Consider the following 19,697-nt stretch of genomic DNA (forward strand, 5'->3'; position numbering starts at 1 on the left):
TGTGGTCTGATCTTGTGAAGGGAGCTGATGAAAACATGCACAGAGACAAAAGTGTTGGTGTAATGAAAGGGCTGAAATGTATATTGTATATGAATTTATGGCATCTAGGTGAGTTTGGAAGTAGGAATACACATAGGTATTAGGGTTAGCTGCATATTATAATCCAAAAAGAAAAAAGTGCTAATCCTTTATGAAAAAGCATTAGAAAACAGATTTAATCTCCCAGCAAATTGAACATAAGGAAAGAGGATATGGAAGCTGCTTGTGATAGAGTAAACAGAATTATGTTAACAGAGACCCACAGAGATGCATAGAGTTATGGTAAGTGAAAGTATGAGTGAGGAGGCTTAGTGGGATAATGAAGTGAAAGGGGGTACGGATGAAAGAAAAAAACATAAAAAGCTAATGATTGCTGTGAAAAATTATCAGCGAAATCCGTTGCATAATGTATGTATAGAGAAAAAGGTAGTTGCGGAGAATACAGTCAGAGGAAGGAACTGTAAAAATCAAGAGGTGGAGAAAATGCAGAGCAATTGTGATGGAAACAAAAAGTTGCTTGGGGGACGAGGGGATGGGAGCTTCTACCAGAGTGGATTTAATTAAAAATAAAAGTGCAACATGGTTTGGAATCAAACTGAAGTGAGGGAATGGTGGACAGAGTATTGGTATAGTAATGCTAGTCATATGTTGAAGAACAGCATCTAAAAAAATGTTGAAAAAGGTTATATAGGCTGTGAAAATGTTAAAAATGACAAGGCTGTGGGTTAAATTTGGAATATGGCTTGTTTATATAGTGGCTGTGCAACTTTTACATACAAAGGGTGCATTTGTGCCTGATAATTGGAATAATGCTGTTTTTCTGTTGTTATTATTGAAAGGGAATGCAAAAATTACAGATAAATTAGATTGTTAAGTGGGCCTGGTATTTGCCAGTGGCAGAATTCTTACTGAAAGGAAGAAGGCATGACAAGGAGCAAAATGTGGTAGATACAGTAATGCATTGTGTCAGGCAGGTGGGTGTGTGGACCATACTATTTCCTCTACAGCAGCTCAAGGTGTCAGCATTTTTATATTGTTATGCCTTCGAGTCAGTGTTGACTCCTGGCAACTGCCTCAATTAGTCCTTGTGGTTTTCTTGACAGGATTTTTTGGAAGTGATTTGCCATGGCCTTCTTCTAGGGTCAGCATTGGGCTGCCCAGATTAAGATGTTTGGAAGAGGAAAACTTTGTTCTAACAGGACTCTAAGACGTCTTCTACCTTCTTTCCCTCTTTTTCTAAAACTGGGGCTACCATTTCTGGACTACAAAAACAAAACAAAATCAGTAAGTTGCTGCCATCTCACTGAGGGCCCCGATTTTTGTAGCCCACATCTAGTAGCGCAATGCAAGAGGCAGGGCAAAGCTGCACGCGCTCCATAAAGCCCTTCGCGTGCTCCTGGGGACCCGCGGTTTTCTCAACGCCTCCTGAATTCCAGCGAAAAGTGAGCGTGAGGAAGAGAGAAGCGAGTGCCATTTTGGTTTCCGGGCAGATGATGCCTTTTCGCCCTGCAGTCATTTTCTTTCCGACACTGCTTGTCCTGCTGAGTCAAACCTCGTCCGATAACCGATCCGCCAGGAATGTTACAAACGGTGAGCCCGGTCCTCTCCCCGCCCCCGCGATGTTGTTGAGTCCTAAACTTGACCGCGCTTCAGAGAGAGACGCCGAATGCCGGTTTCCTCGTTCGTTAAGCGCGAGGGCGCTGCAGAACTCGAGGAATAAAGTGCGCCTGTGCACTAGGTCGTTTCCCCCTTCCCACCAGAAAACCCCTTGTCCTTCCCCGGAATCTCTGTTTGAAGTGGATTAGTTGAGAGAGTGCAAGTGCGCGAGGCGCAGCTGCACCCTGAAATTTCTCCGCAAAATTCCCCAGCGGGCTTAGCGTAGCGCTCTTTTGGAAAGCGGTTTTAGTGCAGCTGCCGGAAAGGAGCTGCCTAGCTGGCTACTGTACTGGGGACTGAGTGTGCCTGGAGAAGGATGGTCATCGCTGCAAACCTTATCTTCGCGATGTAGATTGCTGAAATGTAGAAGTTTACCTGGTTATCCTAAAAGTTGCGTGTTAGCATGCCTTTTTATAGAAATTGATACCCTGTGGGAAAGCCTAGAAGTGCTTTAGGGGCCAGGTCTGTTACCCTAATGAGCAATAGTTCAATAGTAAATTGTAAGTTATGCCCAGTACAGTGTAGATCTGCCTTCTTTAATGTAGAATATTATATTTCATATAGTATAATCCAGCCTTTCTCAACCTTTTGACTCTGGACAAACCCTTGAAATATTTTTCAGGCCTCAGGGAACCCCTGCACATTCAGGCTCAAATATAGGCCAGAAGTTACAAAATTATTATATTCGTTTCATGTGTGGGCCTGTATAATATGCATTAACAATGTTCTTAAAATGAAGAATGAAGCTTGCCTCTTTAATGTGAAGTTCCCCAAATTTGAAATAATTTTTTAAATAAATCGTGATCGATCTATTCAATCCACGGAACCCTGATTGAGAAACCTTGGTATAATCTAATAAGACTGGGCTATATGGGGACTTAATTGTACTCATGCGGAACCTGTACACGAATCAAGAGGCAGTCGTTAGAAGAGAAAACAGTGATACCGAGTGGTTCAAAATTGAAAAAGGTATGCGGCAAGGTTGTATACATTCACCCTACTTATTCAATGTGTACGCTGAACAAATAATTCGAGAAGCAGGAATGTACGAAGAGGAACAGAGTATCAGAATTGGTGGAAGACTCATTAACAACCTGTGAGATGCAGATGATACAACTTTGTTTGCTGAAAGTGAAGAAGACTTGAAGGACTTGCTGATGAAGATCAAAGATTGTAGTCAGCAATACGGACTACACCTGAATGTGAAGAAGACGAAGATTCTCACAAATGGACCAATAATGTCACAATAAATGGAGAAGAAATTGAAGTTGTCAACAATTTCAGTCTACTCGGATCAATGATCAATGCCAAGGGAAGTAGTAATCAAGAAATCAAACGACGTATCGCGCTGGGAAAATCTGCCATCAAAGACCTGTCTGAAGTTTCAGAAGTAAAGACGTCAGTTGAAAAACAAAGGTGCATCTGACTCATGCCATGGTCTTCTCAATTGCCACATATGCCTGTGAAAGTTGGACATTAAAAAAGGAAGATAGAAGAAGAATTGATGCATTCCAATTGTGGTGGTGTTGAAGATTATTGAAAATACCATGGACTGCCAGAAGAACCAACAAATCAGTTTTAGAAGAAATACAACCAGAATGTTCCCTAGAGGCAAAGATAACTAGCCTCAGACTCTCATACTTTGGGCACATTGTCAGGAAAGACTGATCGCTTGAAAAGGACATCATGTTTGGTAAAGTTGAGGGCCAGCGGAATCCAGGACCCATTATTCCTGTGGAATTGAAATTTCATCGATGTTCACACCAGTTTTATGCATAAAGTGGTGGCCGTCGCAGCATCCCTGAGGTCATGTGACCGTGATTTCCAACACTCCCTGCCAGCTTCCCACAAGCAAAGTCAATGGAGAAGCTGGCAGGAAGTCAGAAGTGGCTCCTGCTCCCTCTGCTTTTTTGCCCACCCGTGGTCATTCTGTTTATCTGTTTACGTAAGGAAATATGACTTACTATTGAAGTTCGTTTGCCACTACAATTATTTTTCTATTTGTGATATATACTCTTCTTAGATGATCAGGGGACCATCCAGCACTGGGGTAAAAACAAATATGGTCAGCCTAAAATTTAATGTTCATTCTGGTCCCATCAGACTGCACTAACTTTCAGTCAAAGGATGACCCAGTGGGTCACAGGTTGTCTAGTAAAGCCTAAAATTCTGTGTAACAAATGTCTAGCTGCAAATGCCTATAGGTGAAAATTTGGGAATGGTTTGATTCTAGAGTTAATGGAGCTAATGGGCTTTTGATGGCCACCCATATTATATACATGCCCATATATATTACCTCTTTTGTGAAGTAGCATTTCCATCCCTATTCCAACTTTCTGAACTTTTACAGTTATTTGTATGTTTCTGACATGTTAGAGCATGAAATGTACCTACATCTTTTTTTTAAAAGAAAAATATTCTGAGCAGGGTTTGTTTCATATTTTAAATTACCTCAAGACTGTTATGATTATAGACGTACAATATATTTTGTTTCTGTTGCAATAATATTAAACATATTTAGTTGAAATAAGCAACACTATATTTTAGAATACATTTATCTATTTTAATATTAAAAATAATAAAACAAATGTCTGTACCTGTGAGCATGCTCAATTAGCTGTTTGCAGGCCATAACAACCCTGAAGTTTGCATTTATAAACTCACATTGTATCTAACAACTGTGATTTGATTTCTAGAATGCGGAACAAGACCTGTTGTAGGTCTATCACAATTAGGGAGTCGGATTGTAGGTGGACGTGAATCTGTCCAGGGGGCATGGCCATGGCAAGTTAGCCTTCAAGTATATCAGCGTGGTGCAGGATTTCTCCATTTATGTGGTGGATCTTTAATTAATAATAACACAGTACTGACAGCTGCACACTGCACTGCAAAAAAACAGTATGTATTGCCTATCTCTTATCTTTTTATAGATTGTAGTGAGAAAACTACATAGATAAAAAATGTAGGTGCTAAATTTGGAAATGTATATTTCAAAAATACCTATTTTTGAATTCATCTTCTTCCCCTGAACTGTTTTCCAGATGGGGAGAAGTATCTGGAATCTTCCCTCTGAGAACACCCATTTCTCAGATTAACAATTAACTTTAGGTACAGGAAGAATGATAGAAAGACATTCTATGTATTTTTGTGACCTCAGAAGCTAATAGCCAAGTTCTCCCATCAATACTAGTTTCCGTAATTGTAAATTATCATCATAAACTCCAAAGTAAAGGTCAGATCAGATCCCACTCCCTGTGGGATCAATATACCCAGCTAATGTTCTTTTTCAGAGAACATAACCTCATGATGATGCCTTTATCTTACGTTCAACCCACTGCAGGGGCAGCTTACATAGCTATTCTAGTTTAAAAGTAGTGTTTTCCCTCTTCTTTGGACACAAGTCTTGCTCTACAATCCAGGATGCCTCTTCAACAATGCTGGTAATGATGGTCAGGACTAGGATCTGCTAAGCTCCTGTTAGTCCCTTTGGTTAATGTGGATGCACCCCATTCCCTTTGCTACCTGAGTATTATTTTTCAGAGGCATTCTACTTTTGGCAGTGGGAGAGTCTGGTTCTTTCAAATGGAGCTCTTCCTCTAGAGCAAAGAGCAGTCTCTCCCTCCTTTTCCTGCCACCCCTGATAGATAGATAGATAGATAGATAGATAGATAGATAGATAGATAGATAGATAGATAATCCCGCCTTTATTATTTTTATAAATAACTCAAAGTGACAAACATACCTAATACTCCTTCCTCCTCTTATTTTCCCTATGACAACCCCAGGAGGTGAGTTGGGCTGAGAGATATTTCCCAGTAAAGCAGGAAAGCCTGTGTGTGTAATCTGGGGGTTCTCCTGGACTCACGACTCCTGCTCAAAGAGCAGGTGGTAGTTATGGCCAGGAGGGCCTTTGTGCAACTTCGAATTGTGCGCCAGTTACGCCCGTTCCTGGATCGTGAAGCCCTCCGAACAGTCACTCACGCCCTGGTTATCTCCCATATAGACTACTGCAATGCGCTCTACATGGGGCTACCCTTGAAGAGTATGCGGAAGCTTCAGCTGGTCCAGAATGCAGTCGCGCAGGCTATTTTTGGTGCCCCTAGGTCGGCACATATAACACCATTGCTGCGCGAGCTGCACTGGGTGCCAGTTTGCTTCTGGGTTCAATTCAAGGTGTTGGTTATTACCGTTAAAGCCCTACATGGCATGGGGCCAGGTTACCTGAGGGACCGTCTCATCCCCATTACATCGGCCCGCCCCACCCGATCATCCAGAGAGGGCATGTTGCGGACCCTGTCCATAAGAGAATTTCATCTGGCGGAGTCCAGGAAACGGGCCTTCTCTGTGGTGGCCCCCGCTCTCTGGAATATCTTGCCTCTGGAGGTGAGGCAGGCCCCTTCACTCCTGACCTTCCAGAAGGCACTGAAGACCTGGTTCTGCCGTCTTGCCTGGGGCGGGAAAGTGAATAACCATTTTTGGGGGTGGCTCGCACCCTAGAGTCCCTCCCACCAGCCTGGATTTTATATCTTTCTTGGATTTTATTTATTTATTGTATTTTATGATAACTGTTTTATGTGATTTTAACGTTTATGTTTTGTGCTGGATCTTATTGTAAACCGCCCAGAGTCCCTCTTTTGGGGGAGATGGGCGGTGGCTAAATTTGAGTAACAAATAAATAAATAATTCACTGAGCTGCAGCAGATCCATGGGAGGGGAATGCACTTCTGAGCTGTCCTACCCTGTGGATCAGATGCTGCGCTTGATCTGCAGGATAGGGTGCAGTCTGGCAAAACATGATGCTCTCCTGCTTTATCAGGCAGCCTCCCTCCCCCAATGGATCAGCTATCTGGGGGTCAGGTTTTGACAAATGGATACATCTATGGGTCTAGCCATCTATCAGACTTTGCCTCCCTTTGGGGGAGTGAATTGTGGATGCTTTTCCGGCCAGCAGATGACACCAATCACTTTCCTTAAGCTGCTCCACATTGAATCTGTGAGGACAGTACCAGCCACTGTTCTTATTGCTGAGACAGAATAGGGCTTGGCAATGAGGGCAATGGCATATCTTTGTGTTGCTTCCTAGTCAGGAAGAAAACCTGCATTAATGAGGTAGGTAATCTTAGCGGACAGAAAATATTATTGCACTGAGAGAGAAACCTGTAAGAAATAGAAACTAAAAGCAAGCAAAGATATATAAAAATAGCTACTAGGAAGGAAAGTTTTTGCTGATATTCATAAGCCTGTTCAGTTGTAGTCTGTTTTTATCTTCATGATCAGGGCTTCTTTTTGAGTTTTTAAAGCTGTTATCACAATAATACCGTCTATACTTGCATATAAGCCCAACCACAGATAAGCTGACTCTTGAATTTTTAACCCAAATACCATCAAAAATACGCCACCCACCAATAAGCCAACCCACATTCTTCATGGTATTTTGATTAAAAATTCAAGGGTCTGCTTATCCACGGATGGGCTTATACACAAGTATATAACAGGATATATGAGTACTTTTAAAAAGTATTACTGTGTATACTTGCAGATAAGCCCATCTGCGGATAAGCCGAATACAATTTTTTGGGTATATTTTGGCACCTAACATTCTTGGCTTATTTGCAAGTACATACAGTAATAATATTTTTAAAGCACTATTTCTGACAATGTACATGAAGATAGGCTTCATTTAAGGTGGCAAATTGTGCTTAGGAATATGCAAATTACTAAGAATATGTCTTTATGGTTTTTTTAGATTTCTCTGTAAGCCACAGAACTTTTCCAAACTAACTCAGGCTATTATTATTTTATTTATTAACAATGTTTATTACTCACCCCAATCCATATAGACTCTGGGCAGTGAACAAATAACACCCCAACATACAGAACAACTAAATACTGGGCATGAGTTGGTATTTTCAGGTCATTCTGGTCAAGATAGGGTTTTAACTGATGCACCAGCCAAAGACAGGCAAAGGCCCAGCCAAGAATCCAGAGGGAGCCCTGAGTCATAAAACAAATTTTCAGGATGAGTACAATCCTGCCCAATCTACTTTGATGTTTATTGATGATTACATATGAATTGCAATTCCATCTTGGTAGGATTTAATCTGAGCTCCCCCTCCCCGCCCCCCCTCCAGATCTTTACAGCCTCCAGGCACTGTTTCAGGACTTCATGACATCTCCAGATTGGGCCAGGGTAGCAACTGGGTTGACATCACCTTGTTGATATCACCTCATCTTGAACTGATGGTTGACTTCCCTCACAAGTTTCATGTAGATGTTAAATAACATGGTGCCTCAAGGGCTCACTGCCCCCCCCATCCTTGACTAGAACTTTCCACTTGGATAAGAATGGAGCCACCAATTAATGTGCCTGCCACTTAAAGGTGGTCCAGAAGGATACCATGGTTGATGGTACTGAAGGCCATCAAGAGGTCTAATAGGTAGTAGCATGCCCTACTCCAAAGAAGCATTGACTGTCTTCCAGATCCCGCCATTCACACCTGCCTGGCCATCCAAAGGAGGGCATGGATCAAGCTTGCAAGTGGCAGCATTCAGAATCTAGAAAATCCTGTCCACATAGTTGGGTTCTGGAAACTCAAAAGAATCCCAGATTATTATACAGTACAAGTTTCTGTCTTGCTCATCACTACAGCCTCTGCCCACGACTGTCCAGCCCAGAACAGATATGAATGACTTCATTGGCTAAGAAACCAACAAACTACCTTGGCATACCTGCAGCCACTCTGTCCCACCCATCCTTCCCTGAAAGGATTTTTGTTACTCTGAACAGAGCCACTGGATGGGAATCTGTGGATACAATAAGCACAGAGAAAAAAGAATGTGTTACTCTTATTGCCATTGTGTAGCCTGAAACCTGAGCTTATACTAGTCCTTAGTCACAACTATTTTTTTCTTTTTGGGGGTGGGAGAGGAGGGACAATTGCTCTAGGTATCTTTTTAGTTGCTTCATTTACCTGAACACTTAACTGAACCAAAGAACTGCTAGGAGTTGGTGACTAAGCAAAGGCTGCACTGGAGCAATCTCATCTAGCAGTCTGCTTGTCTCTGTTTTTCACTGATCAGCTAGGCCCCAAGGTCTTACTAACTGCCAAATTATCAGGAAAATCCCCCAAACCCCACTGGAGCGCTTGATTTATTAGGTGCCTGGCCAGACAATCCTAATGGTTCTGCCATCCTTGTGGAGATCCAGGGCACCTACGATCTGCAGTTTGATGAGAAAGTGATCTGAGTATGGCAAAGGACAGATATTAATGATCTCCATCTTCAGATCACATCTCATCTGCTCTGAAGTAAAGATATGGTTAAATGTGTGTCATCTTACGTTGAGCCACAATTACTTGTGACAAATCCGTATCATATTATAATATGGAAAGAAGATACAGTAAGATCTGGCTAGAATGAACTTATATTTACAGAACAAAAAGATTGTATCTCACTTCATGTTCATTATGTAGTGAGTGAGGAAGGATAGGAAACAGGACTTAATTTAAATAACAAAGCGTCTAGTGTATTTCAAAGGTGAACTGAGCATGAAACAAACTTTTAACACAACTGCAAAGTTAAAATAAAATATTCTATATTGTCTTTTTAGTGTCCTTATTTTTATACATATTGATCCTGCACCTGCACAGAGTCTCCTTGGGAAACTTATAAAATTAGGCTACGTTTGGTAGTTCCCTTTGCCCCCAACTCTCTCTGCATATCTTTGCCACGTTATGGCAGTAAGAGCAGCAAAATATAGTGATTTCTCCACCCTTGTTGAATCCACAAAAAGTTGGCCAGTGGTCCTTTCAAGATGACCCAGCCTCTCCTGGGTCAGGGGAACGTTTGCAGGGTTGCTGTGAGTACTGTTCTAGGCATCTGTTGGATAAAGTGTAACTGTATAGGTCCTATGGAGTGGCCTGAGGCACAGTCTTGCCTGATTAGCTGGGAAGAGTTTGAACCTGTTAGTTCTGATGAAGTGGACAGGATCCTCAGAGCTGTTAGTTTGGCTACCTGTGTTTTAGATCTATGTCCCTCCCAGGCCCGCAACTAGGGTCTGTGTCACCCAGGGCAAACATGGATTCTGCGCCCATTTTTGCTCCCCCCCCCAGCACTCATTTTGGCGCCCCATCAGTGCGGCGCCCGGGGCAGATGCCCCTGTTGTCCCCACCCTAGTTGCGGCCCTAGTCCTTCCTGGCTGGTTAAGGCCTTCTGGGAGGTGGCAGGTGGTTGGAATCATGTGATGGTTAATGCTTCTTATGAGATGGAGTGGTTCTGTTGGTCTTCAAAGAGGCAGCACTCCACCCTTTTCTCAAGAAGCCCACGCTGGACCCAAAGGAACTGGATAAAATTAATCCAATCTTCAAGTTTCTCTTTTCAGATAATGTGGCTGCATTGCAGCTCCACAGGGAGGAAAGTAAATATCTGGACCCTTTTCATTCAGGATTCAGACTTGGTTATAGCACTGAGATGGCATTGGTTGTGCTTGTTGATTACCTCTGGTGGGCATGGAATGGATCATGAATCTATCCTGGCCTTTCTTGATCTCTCAGCAGTCTTCAGTACCATCAATCATGGTATCCTTCTGGAACAGCTCAGGGAGTTGGCAGTAGGAAGGCACAGAGTTGCAGTGGTTCTCCTACTTTATCCAGGGCTGGTTCCAGTCAATGCCGATGGGGGAAAAAAGTCAAGATGAGGCCCCTGTTTTGTGGGATTCCTTCAGGCTCCACTCTCTCCATTCCTATTTAACATCTACATGAAACCATCCCATGAGGTCATCCATCAACATGGGGTAAGGCATCATCAGAATGCTGATGATATGCAACTATACTTTTCCACCTTGGATTGACCAAGTGATGCCACTGAGGTTCTTTCACAGTGTCTGGAGGCTTTAGGGTCTGGATGGGGAAGAACAGGCTTCAGCTGAATTCTGGCAAGACTAAGTAGCTGTCGGTATTGGCCACCCCTGGATCCAGAGATTTTCCACCTTTCACTCTGAATGGGGCAGCATTCCCCCAGAAAGAGCTAGTAAACAACTTGGGAGTCCTCTTGGACTCATGATTCCTTTTCAAACAGCCTGTGGCAGCTGTGGCCAGGAGGGCATTTGCATAGGTTCGTCTCATGTACCAGTTGAGCCCTTTTCTGGGTGGGGAGGCCCTATTTACAGCAACTCACACTTTAGTCACCTTCTGTTTGGATTATTGTGATGCACCCTACGTGGGACTACCTTTCAAGAGCATTCAATATTTTTTCAGAATGTCCAGAATAGAATGGCATGGGCAGCTTTAGGTGTTTCAGGTTATACTCATACAGTATATACTGCTGCAATGTGTGCTGCGCTGGCTTCCAAGAAACTTCCAGGTGTAATTCAAAATCCTGGTTATCACACTACATGGCACAGGGCCAATTGTTTCTGCTTGCCCCACCAGAATCAGCAGGGTGGACGTGCTCTGAGTCCCTTCTGTTGAGCAGTGACATGGGAGCCAGGAGTTGTGCCTTCTCTGTAACAGCACCTGCCCTGTAGAATACCATCCCCCTGGAGATCCAGATGGCCCCAACTCTGTTAGTCTTTCACAAGGCATTTAAATCTGGTTGTTTCCTCAGGCATTTGGGCCAGAATGCAAAGCGATCTTTGTTGTTGATTTGGTTGGTGGTGGTTTTTTTATTGATTGTGAATGTGGTATGTTTTTAGATCTTGGCCCTGTGCTATAGTAATAGTCTTTGGTTGTGTTATATTGTCTTTTGGTTTATAATCTTTTGTTCTCTGCCTAGAGTCACTGTTGTGAGATGGCTGGCTATATATAATTTGTTTAATAAAGTAAACTTCAGACGTATTATTTGAGAATTCTTGAAATAGGATTATTGCAATAAGTGGTTTGAACCTGATTTCGCAAATGCTACTTTTCTAGGTCAGTCTAACTAGTTATTATTTACATTGCTTGTATTTTCTACAACGATCATTGCCATTCTGTCATCATCTAAACGAAATCTGGCTCCGTGCTTATTAGCCATGCATGCATGTTGAAATAAGACACAATTTCATCTCTCTGAAACTACAATTCCATAATAATTACTGATTTTTAAAGATATTTTATTTTCTTCTAGGGCTCCAGAGATGTGGAGGGCTGTGATTGGCTTGCATCATCTTTTCCAACACGGATATTATACTGTAAAACGCCGTGTAAAAGCCATCAAGAACCATTATTACTATGACTCGGAAGGCTTTGAACATGATATATCTTTGTTTCAACTAAGCAAGCCTATCACATATAATGACTATATTCATCCCATCTGCTTGCCTAACTCTACTCTTGTCTTGACCTCTGATATGATATGTTATATAAGTGGGTGGGGAATGAAGAAGGAAAAAGGTAAGTCTTTTCCTTTAAAGTTATCTATTAACAGTGAGAATGAGTAATGATCTCAGAAAGTTTATTTGTACTGAGTATATTTTAAAGTTTTTCTCACTTTTTTGGGGGGGGTACCTTCAAATCCGTCTTGCAGTTTTCTTGGCAACATTTTTCAGAACTGGCTTACCATTGTCTTATATCTAGGGCTGACAGAATGACTGACTCAGAGTCACTAGCTGGCTTCCTGCCTAAGGCAGGACTAGAACTCAGTCTCCCAATTTCTAGCCTGGTGCTTTTAACCCCTACACCTAACTGTTTGTCTCTTTCTCACATTACACACAGAGAAAGCAAAGTACAATCAGGAGGGAGTTGCTTCTGAATACAATTCACAGCTGAATTTATTTGATATTCATAGATTTGCACTTCAGTATTTTTAAATTTTTAGATATATGTACATATTTAGGATCTAAATCATCCTACCCAGTGTAGTCATGCTGGCTGTGTACAATGAGAGTTGTATCTACTAGTTCTGAAGGAGAATAGGATGGGGAAGTCTGATATAAACAATATAATGTGTAAGGTAATTTTCATTCATTTTCTTTCCTTTCTTGGATACCAGTCTTTAAAAGAGACCTGTTTGCAGCCCATTTCCTTATCTTTGCTATTTCCTTGTCTTTGTAAAAGGCCATTCTGGTCTTCCTAGTATCAGACAATGAACAAATTATGAATAGTTGTTAGAGTATTTTCAGTTTTCATCCCAAGTAACAAAGATTCGGACTTCAGTCCTATGATTTGTGAGAAGGCACCCAGGGGATACATGATTTTCAGATCTTTTCCTCCAGAGGTGAAGGAAGTGATACTATCTTTGAGTGATAGAAGATTTTGCCACTGGTACTATGAACTGAATGACAAAGAGAGAGCCTTTTCGTGCATCATACTCAGGCCATGAAATGTAGGTAGTCTAGACTCACATCTGGCCCCCATTCTATGCATTCTATCTAATTTTAGAAAGGAAATTAACACACATCTTTTCAAGGAACTATCAAGGAGAGAACAACACCCCCACCAACCCATCTTTTTAGCCTGGTCACTGAATATTAGCATTTTTGTTATTTTATGTGTTTTATATTTTTTTAATATTACTATTCTGAGCATTCAGTTAACAGAAAAAATGGAATATAAATTAAACTTAAATAATAAAATAAACTTTTAAGAGCACCAATGTACTTGCTTGAAGAGGCTATATGGCTGTAAAGCCATCTTTTTTCCCTATATGTCCCATTTTCTTAATGCAGAGTAAAAGCACAAGCCACAGTCCAAAATAGAAAAGGAAAAAGCTGATACGGAATAACTTTGGACTTATTCAGCAGGGGTGCACAATTTGCACTTCTGCTGCAAACCTTGGATGGGACCTCCAAGGGCCCTTAAAAAGTTGTCATTGAATTGTAACTTTTAATATTAAAATTATTAGATATACGGGGAGTCATATTAACTGTAATTAAATGAAATTAATTCACTGTCATTTTTGCCCTAGCCTAACTTCTTTGTCCTAATCCTACCCATTTTTTAAAAGAGTCTGGCCCCAACCATTCAGTTCAAAGACCAAGGATGGCCCACAGCCAGAGAACAGTTGCGGATCTCTGATCTAGAATCTGCTGTAGATTCTAGATTGTGGCAAGAGCACAAGAAAGGACAGCAGTGGTACATATTCTTGGGATGGGAAAAGGACAAAGAAAGCAAAGAAGCTTTCATTTCTTTGAATTACAAATAAGGATGGGCTAGACTCGCCCAGAGAAGAAATAGATCTATTTCTTTATGAGATCTTTTTATGGTAATATTTGGAATGAGAATAAATGGCTTTTTAGCTGAATTGATACATCCTGATCAGTCTGGATTTGTCCCAAAGAGATAGATGAAAGACAATATCAGAAATATTTTGAATATTATCATCGAGATAAATCAGAAAAACATGAAAATGGCTATGCTTTTTTTAGGCAGAAAAAGCTTTTGACAGTTTAGAATGGTCCTTTATGCTTGCAATTTTGAGAAAGGTGAAGAGTTATGCTTAATTTTTTCACATTATTTATTTATTTAATTGAATAATAAATAAATGGATACAGAGTGTTGATAAAGAACCACAAACTATGATAATAGTCAATGGTTCCCTGTCGCAATAACATACTATGACAAGAACAATACAAGGTTGCCCTCTCTCCTCTTCCATTGTTTTACTGACTCGGGAGTCATTGGCTATGAAAATATGTAAAAAAAAAAAATTCAGGATTTAAAATAGCAATTCAAGAACATATGTTGAAATTAAATGCTGATGCTGTTGTACCCAGGGTTACTCGGCTAAAGGACTCTTTATGGACTATATACAGCATTATGGTTTTGTGTCAGATTATCAGATCAGTAAAGATAAAACTCAAATCCTGACATGGAACGTAACAGAGGAAGAAAAGTAACACTTTTAATAACGGGATTCAGTACTACTGCAAAAAAAAAAAGAGGTTAAGTACGTAGGAATCTACTTCTAAAAAATAATAAAGACCTATTCAAAACTAATTATTCACAGTTCTGGAAATATCTAACAGTCATTTCAAGATGGAGAAAACTAAAATTGTTCTTGTTAGGAAGAATTGTAGCTGTTAAAGTGAATATTCTACCCACATTTCTGTTCCAAATGATTCCAATAAATATTAAAAACAAGGTATTAAATGACTGGAATAAACAAGTCCTGTATTACATATGGTCCAATAAAAGACAAAGGATTAAATTCAAGATTCTATATGACTCGAAAGAGTGAGATGGTGTGATGGACTACAGTAACACAGTTGGTTCTCAGGAAGGAGTGAACACATTCCAAGGAGGGGGTTGAGACAAGAGAAAACACAGCCCGGTGCTGGACTGTGGGAAGACTTAAGAGGTTCAGAATATCCATGCCCTAGAGCCTCCCAGATTATTTCCCTTTAGGTTAGGTAGAGTAGCTTAGTCTGGCAAGATTCTGTCTATATGGTGTGAGCAAATAAAGAACTGAAGTTTGGCTGGATTGATTCCTTGTCGTTCTTGGGCTGGGCCTGACAGATGGGCTGACAAATGCAAACTTCAAATTGCATTACCTTGCTCGTTGCTTAACATGAGTTCCAGAGTGGATTGTATCTCCTCACAGCCTGGTCACCTCTAGTGAAGGAGCAGGATTTCCAGATGGGATGCACAAGTATCTCTGGATTGATACAAATAGAAACAAACAATTTATAAGAGATCATGCAGTAATCAGCAAAGTATCCAACATTTGGGATAAGTATAGGAAAAGAATGAGCCAGATTTATCCCATCTTGCTTCAGTATTAAATTTGTATTTTCATGAAAACACAAAGAAAATTTTATAACACACCATTCAGATGATCTGCTGGGCCTTATTTATAAATTGTTGATGAAATGTGACAGAGAAATTGAATAAGTTAAAGATTGTCCGATTAAATGGATGAAGAATTTAGGCATACAGGGAGTCCTCATTTAGCAACTGTAATTGGGTCATTAAGTGAAAAATTCCATGAGTGCGACTATGCTTATGATTTTACTTCAGTCTTCCTTTGCTTTATAGTGTCAGAAGGATACGACCCCAAACAGCTGGGGAGGCCAAATAGCGGGGAAGTTTTCTGAAATATGGAGTCTTTGGTGCTCTCTCAGTCAATCGACCAATTAACTCAGTCAATCAGCCAAGCAGCAAACAACAGCCCAATCAAGGAACTCCCAAGGAGAGAACAACACCTCCACCAACACAAGCTGGACAAACCACAGTATATAAACAGAGAGCAAGGCCCACTCCCTCTTTGCACTGAAGATGTTGCCTAGTCTGGCAATGAAACATCTGCAAGAAAACAACCAGGCTCAGAGAGCACCAAGGACTCCACAGTTCAACCCTGAGCTAGAAAAACTGTCTTCCATTGGTAGTTTTCTGAAACTCAACTCATGAGTAAGCTGCGTTAAAGGGCAAATCTTAACAGCCCTTTTTCCCCACTCCCCTGCCCTTTGGAATGCTCACCCCAGCACTGGGATAATTAGTAAGAAGAGAATTAATGTTTATATTTACATTCATTGGAGAGGAAGGGATTACAAGAGAGTAAGTGGCACACAATGGGGAATACACATCAAAAGGAATGTGCTAGTGTCAGCTGTTTGCCTAGAGTGCTCCTGGCTGCAAGCTGCAAGTGGCTTAGGAGGCAAAAAAGCCTTCAGTGTGAAACCGATTAAGGTCTGGTCAATTTCAGCCCAAGCTGGCAGAGGGTTCTAATCAACTAATTAAGGTCACAGAGCTGAGCTTGTTAACTTGAGGGTAGCACCTTTTAGGGAAGTGCTGGGCTGGGGAGAAAAGCAGCTCAGGAAGAGAGAGCTTATTTAGGCAATCACTTGGCTCTGCGAGAGGGGAAAAAGAAAAAAAGTTAGGCAAGGACTGTACTAACTGATTGTAATGGGGAACATGTGACTCAGAGGTTGTAAATGGGCATTGGTCGCAAAGATACTTTTTCATCACCGTTGTAACTGTGAACGATCGCTGTCCGAGGCAGCTGCTAAATAATATTTGGTGTAAATGTCATATTCTTCCATTGTATATCTATTACTACAGATGTAGTAATAGATATGCAATGGAAATTTCAGTGGAAGAATATGACATTTACACCAATATTATGTTTTATCATTGATATATTACCCCAATCCTGTCTGCCAACTCAGCCTTATATTCTCACAAAATATATTGAACTGGCTTTGTACATGCTAACTGCTGTGAGGTTACTTTATGCCCCTTATTGGAAAGGATGTCTGATTCCCTCCATGGAAGAATGGCTAAGTTGATATCAGCACACTATGGACACTGATATGTTTACCTACTTGTGTGTCTATAGAGCTCGCAGAGACCGACCAGGTAATCAGTACTTGTACTTTCTGGTATAAAAAATACAGATAACTGTTAGTCAAACAATGCTTTCTTGCAAACAATTAACTGAGCAACCTCAACAGATTCTATGAATTGAAGCTCCCATGCAGGTTCTAAATTAAAGGCTAGACATTAGAAATATGAGATTATGAGGCATATTCAAGATTAAATGGTATTCTATCAATGTCACAGTATTATCTGTACTCAGTGTTAGCTGCCGACTAAAATTTGGCCCATCTCTAAATTTATGGCAATTAATATAGGTCCTCCAGATTGTATAGGAAATATGGACTGGTGTGTTAGTATTAGAAGGGTCATACTAGATCAAGAACTGCCAATATTCAGTATTTTTAATTGCTCTTGTTTCAGATAGAGATAACTAAAAGCTATTGTTTTCTTTACAGGTAAATCCAGCTACACATTACAAGAAGCTCAGCTAAAAATTTTTTCACTACAAACTTGCAATCAACACAACTGGTATGCAGGAACTGTACCAAGTACTGCTTTTTGTGCTGGCTCTGAAACTGGAGATGTTGATACCTGTCAGGTAAAATGGAGATAAATCTATCTGAAAACACATTCCCTTAATATCCAGTTAGGTTTACTAGATTAACAATTTACAGGTGCACTGAAGCAGGTAGGAAATTTCAGAAAGGAAAATTAAAATTGATGCAATTTCATAATTTTTTATATGGGATATTTGTGGATTGAGGCAAAAGATCAATTACTGCTGCTTCTACCATTTTGGAGCCAGACTATATGATGCTTTCATTTTAATCTAATCAGTAGGATTTAATTTGTAATGACTAATTTATCTTATTTATTTCAGTGCAAATAAAGCACAGGTAACTAATGAATACAACCTAGTATCTCTTCTTCACCAGACTGCTTCTACTGAAAACAGATTAAATCTGTAAGAACAGCATACTGTTCAGCCTCAGTTGAGCTCTACTGTGGAGACAGCATTTTTGTATTAATTCAAGGACAGGAGGAATGCTCATTACTGTGGCCACTAGAAACACCTAATTCTTTGTTCTCAGATTGCCATATTTGGGCTTATAAGCATCAGGACTGAGCTATGGGGTGAAAGACTAGAGCTTTTAAGCCTCTTCCCCTGAATGTCACTGAAGATATTTGGATGCTATATGGTCACTAGAAGACTGTGAACAGGAGGAGGGATAGCCTTTATGTACACATGCTTTTGAATAACACGAATCACTACTCATATTGTTGTCTTTATTTTTCATTTTTTTAGGGAGATAGTGGTGGACCTCTGGGATGCTATTTACCAGATTCTAAATACTACCTTATAGGAATCACCAGCTATGGTGTTGGCTGCGGCCGACCAAGATTTCCAGGAATTTACACTAGTTTGCCCAAGTACAGACACTGGGTGGAGAAACAACTCAGTGAAACCAACACTGTGAGCATTCAACACATTCTTTTTTTGACTGTGGTGTGGACCATTTTCCAACTAGTTGTATGAAGAGGCAAACTTGCTTTTTGATGTACTACAGATATCTCAGATTCCTTTTTAAACATGTTGAATCCTCTTGCAATCTCATCATTTCTAAAAAGAATCATTATTTTAACAATCAATAGAGTTTATAATTTTAATTTGCCCTGTCAGTATCTTAAAACATCTTTTTTCATTTACAATAGATCCCATGAATTATCTTTATTGTTGTAGGGTAGAATAACAGAATCTTGAAAGCCTATCAGTTTTTCTCTGCCCCATCTTACATCAAACAAAATCAAAACGGGCTTATTTTGAATTTCTTCCTCACACTTCCCTCTATCGCAGGACTGAGTTGCTTCTCTTCCCTTAGCGGTTCACTACTCTCTTCCCAAGGCCAGATCTACATTCCAGGAAAAACATCTGGAAGAAAGTAATGGCAAGCAACGTCGTCGTCTTTTTTTTAAACAACTTTATTAAAGCTTCCGCATAAAGATACAAAAAGATACAAAAAGATAGAAGCAAGACTAAAAGGAAAAAGATAAGCTAAAAAAAAAGTGCAGAAAGAAATAGAAATACGAAAGGAGTGACTACCGACCTTCTCCAGCGCAGATACAAATACATAATACATTAACCTCTTACTCTAATTTTAACTATAGTAAACATTATTTCTATAAACTACACCAACCTAATCATCAAATCCCAAAATCAAAACTTCATCTTTTTCAGTTCCAAGCAAAAGGTCAAAGAGTGGTTTCCATGTAGAAATGAAACTAGACAAATTACTTTCTCTAAACAATGCAGTCAGTTTCTCCATCTCTGCCAGTTCCATTAATTTTATCATCCATTCCTCCCGTGGGAATTTGTGAATCGTCTGGCAAGCAACTTCTGCACTGTCGCCAAGAAAGCCGTGTCAGCATCTTCATGTGGTGACAACCAGTAACTGATCTTGGTTTAAGATCAAGCCTTTCCTTTTTGACTCAGACATATCCTTCAGTCAAATAATATGCGGGTTTATTCAGAATTAAGTCTTTAACAGGTGTATTCAGTTGTGCAGAAGAGCAAATGAGAGCCAGTGTGAGGTAGTGATTAAGGTGTTAGACTGGCATCTGGAGACCCAGGTTCCAGTCCACCCTGAGCCACAGAAGCTCAGTAGGTGACTATGGGGCAATCACTTTCCCCCAGTCCAACCAACGGTTGCTGTGCAGGGTTGCTGAGGGGAATGGGAGGAGGGAGCCTCGAGTTCCTGAATTAAACGCCAA

The 19,697-nt window shown here is 40.5% G+C and overlaps 2 protein-coding genes across 2 annotated transcripts in view; one reads left to right on the forward strand and one right to left on the reverse strand.

The window, feature by feature from the left end:
• ATF1 (activating transcription factor 1) overlaps positions 1 to 19,697 on the reverse strand; it is a 364,083-nt gene that overhangs the window by 145,115 nt on the left and 199,271 nt on the right. The window lies entirely within an intron of this gene.
• Positions 1,383 to 18,465, forward strand: LOC134490066 (transmembrane protease serine 12-like). Its single transcript, XM_063292950.1, has 5 exons — positions 1,383 to 1,629; positions 4,392 to 4,593; positions 11,800 to 12,065; positions 17,384 to 17,526; positions 18,235 to 18,465. The coding sequence occupies exons 1-5, from the start codon at positions 1,383 to 1,385 to the stop codon at positions 18,463 to 18,465; spliced, it is 1,089 nt and encodes a 362-aa protein (XP_063149020.1).

This window comes from Candoia aspera, chromosome 2, assembly GCF_035149785.1.
Source record: "Candoia aspera isolate rCanAsp1 chromosome 2, rCanAsp1.hap2, whole genome shotgun sequence".
Classification (NCBI taxonomy): Eukaryota; Metazoa; Chordata; class Lepidosauria; order Squamata; family Boidae; genus Candoia; species Candoia aspera.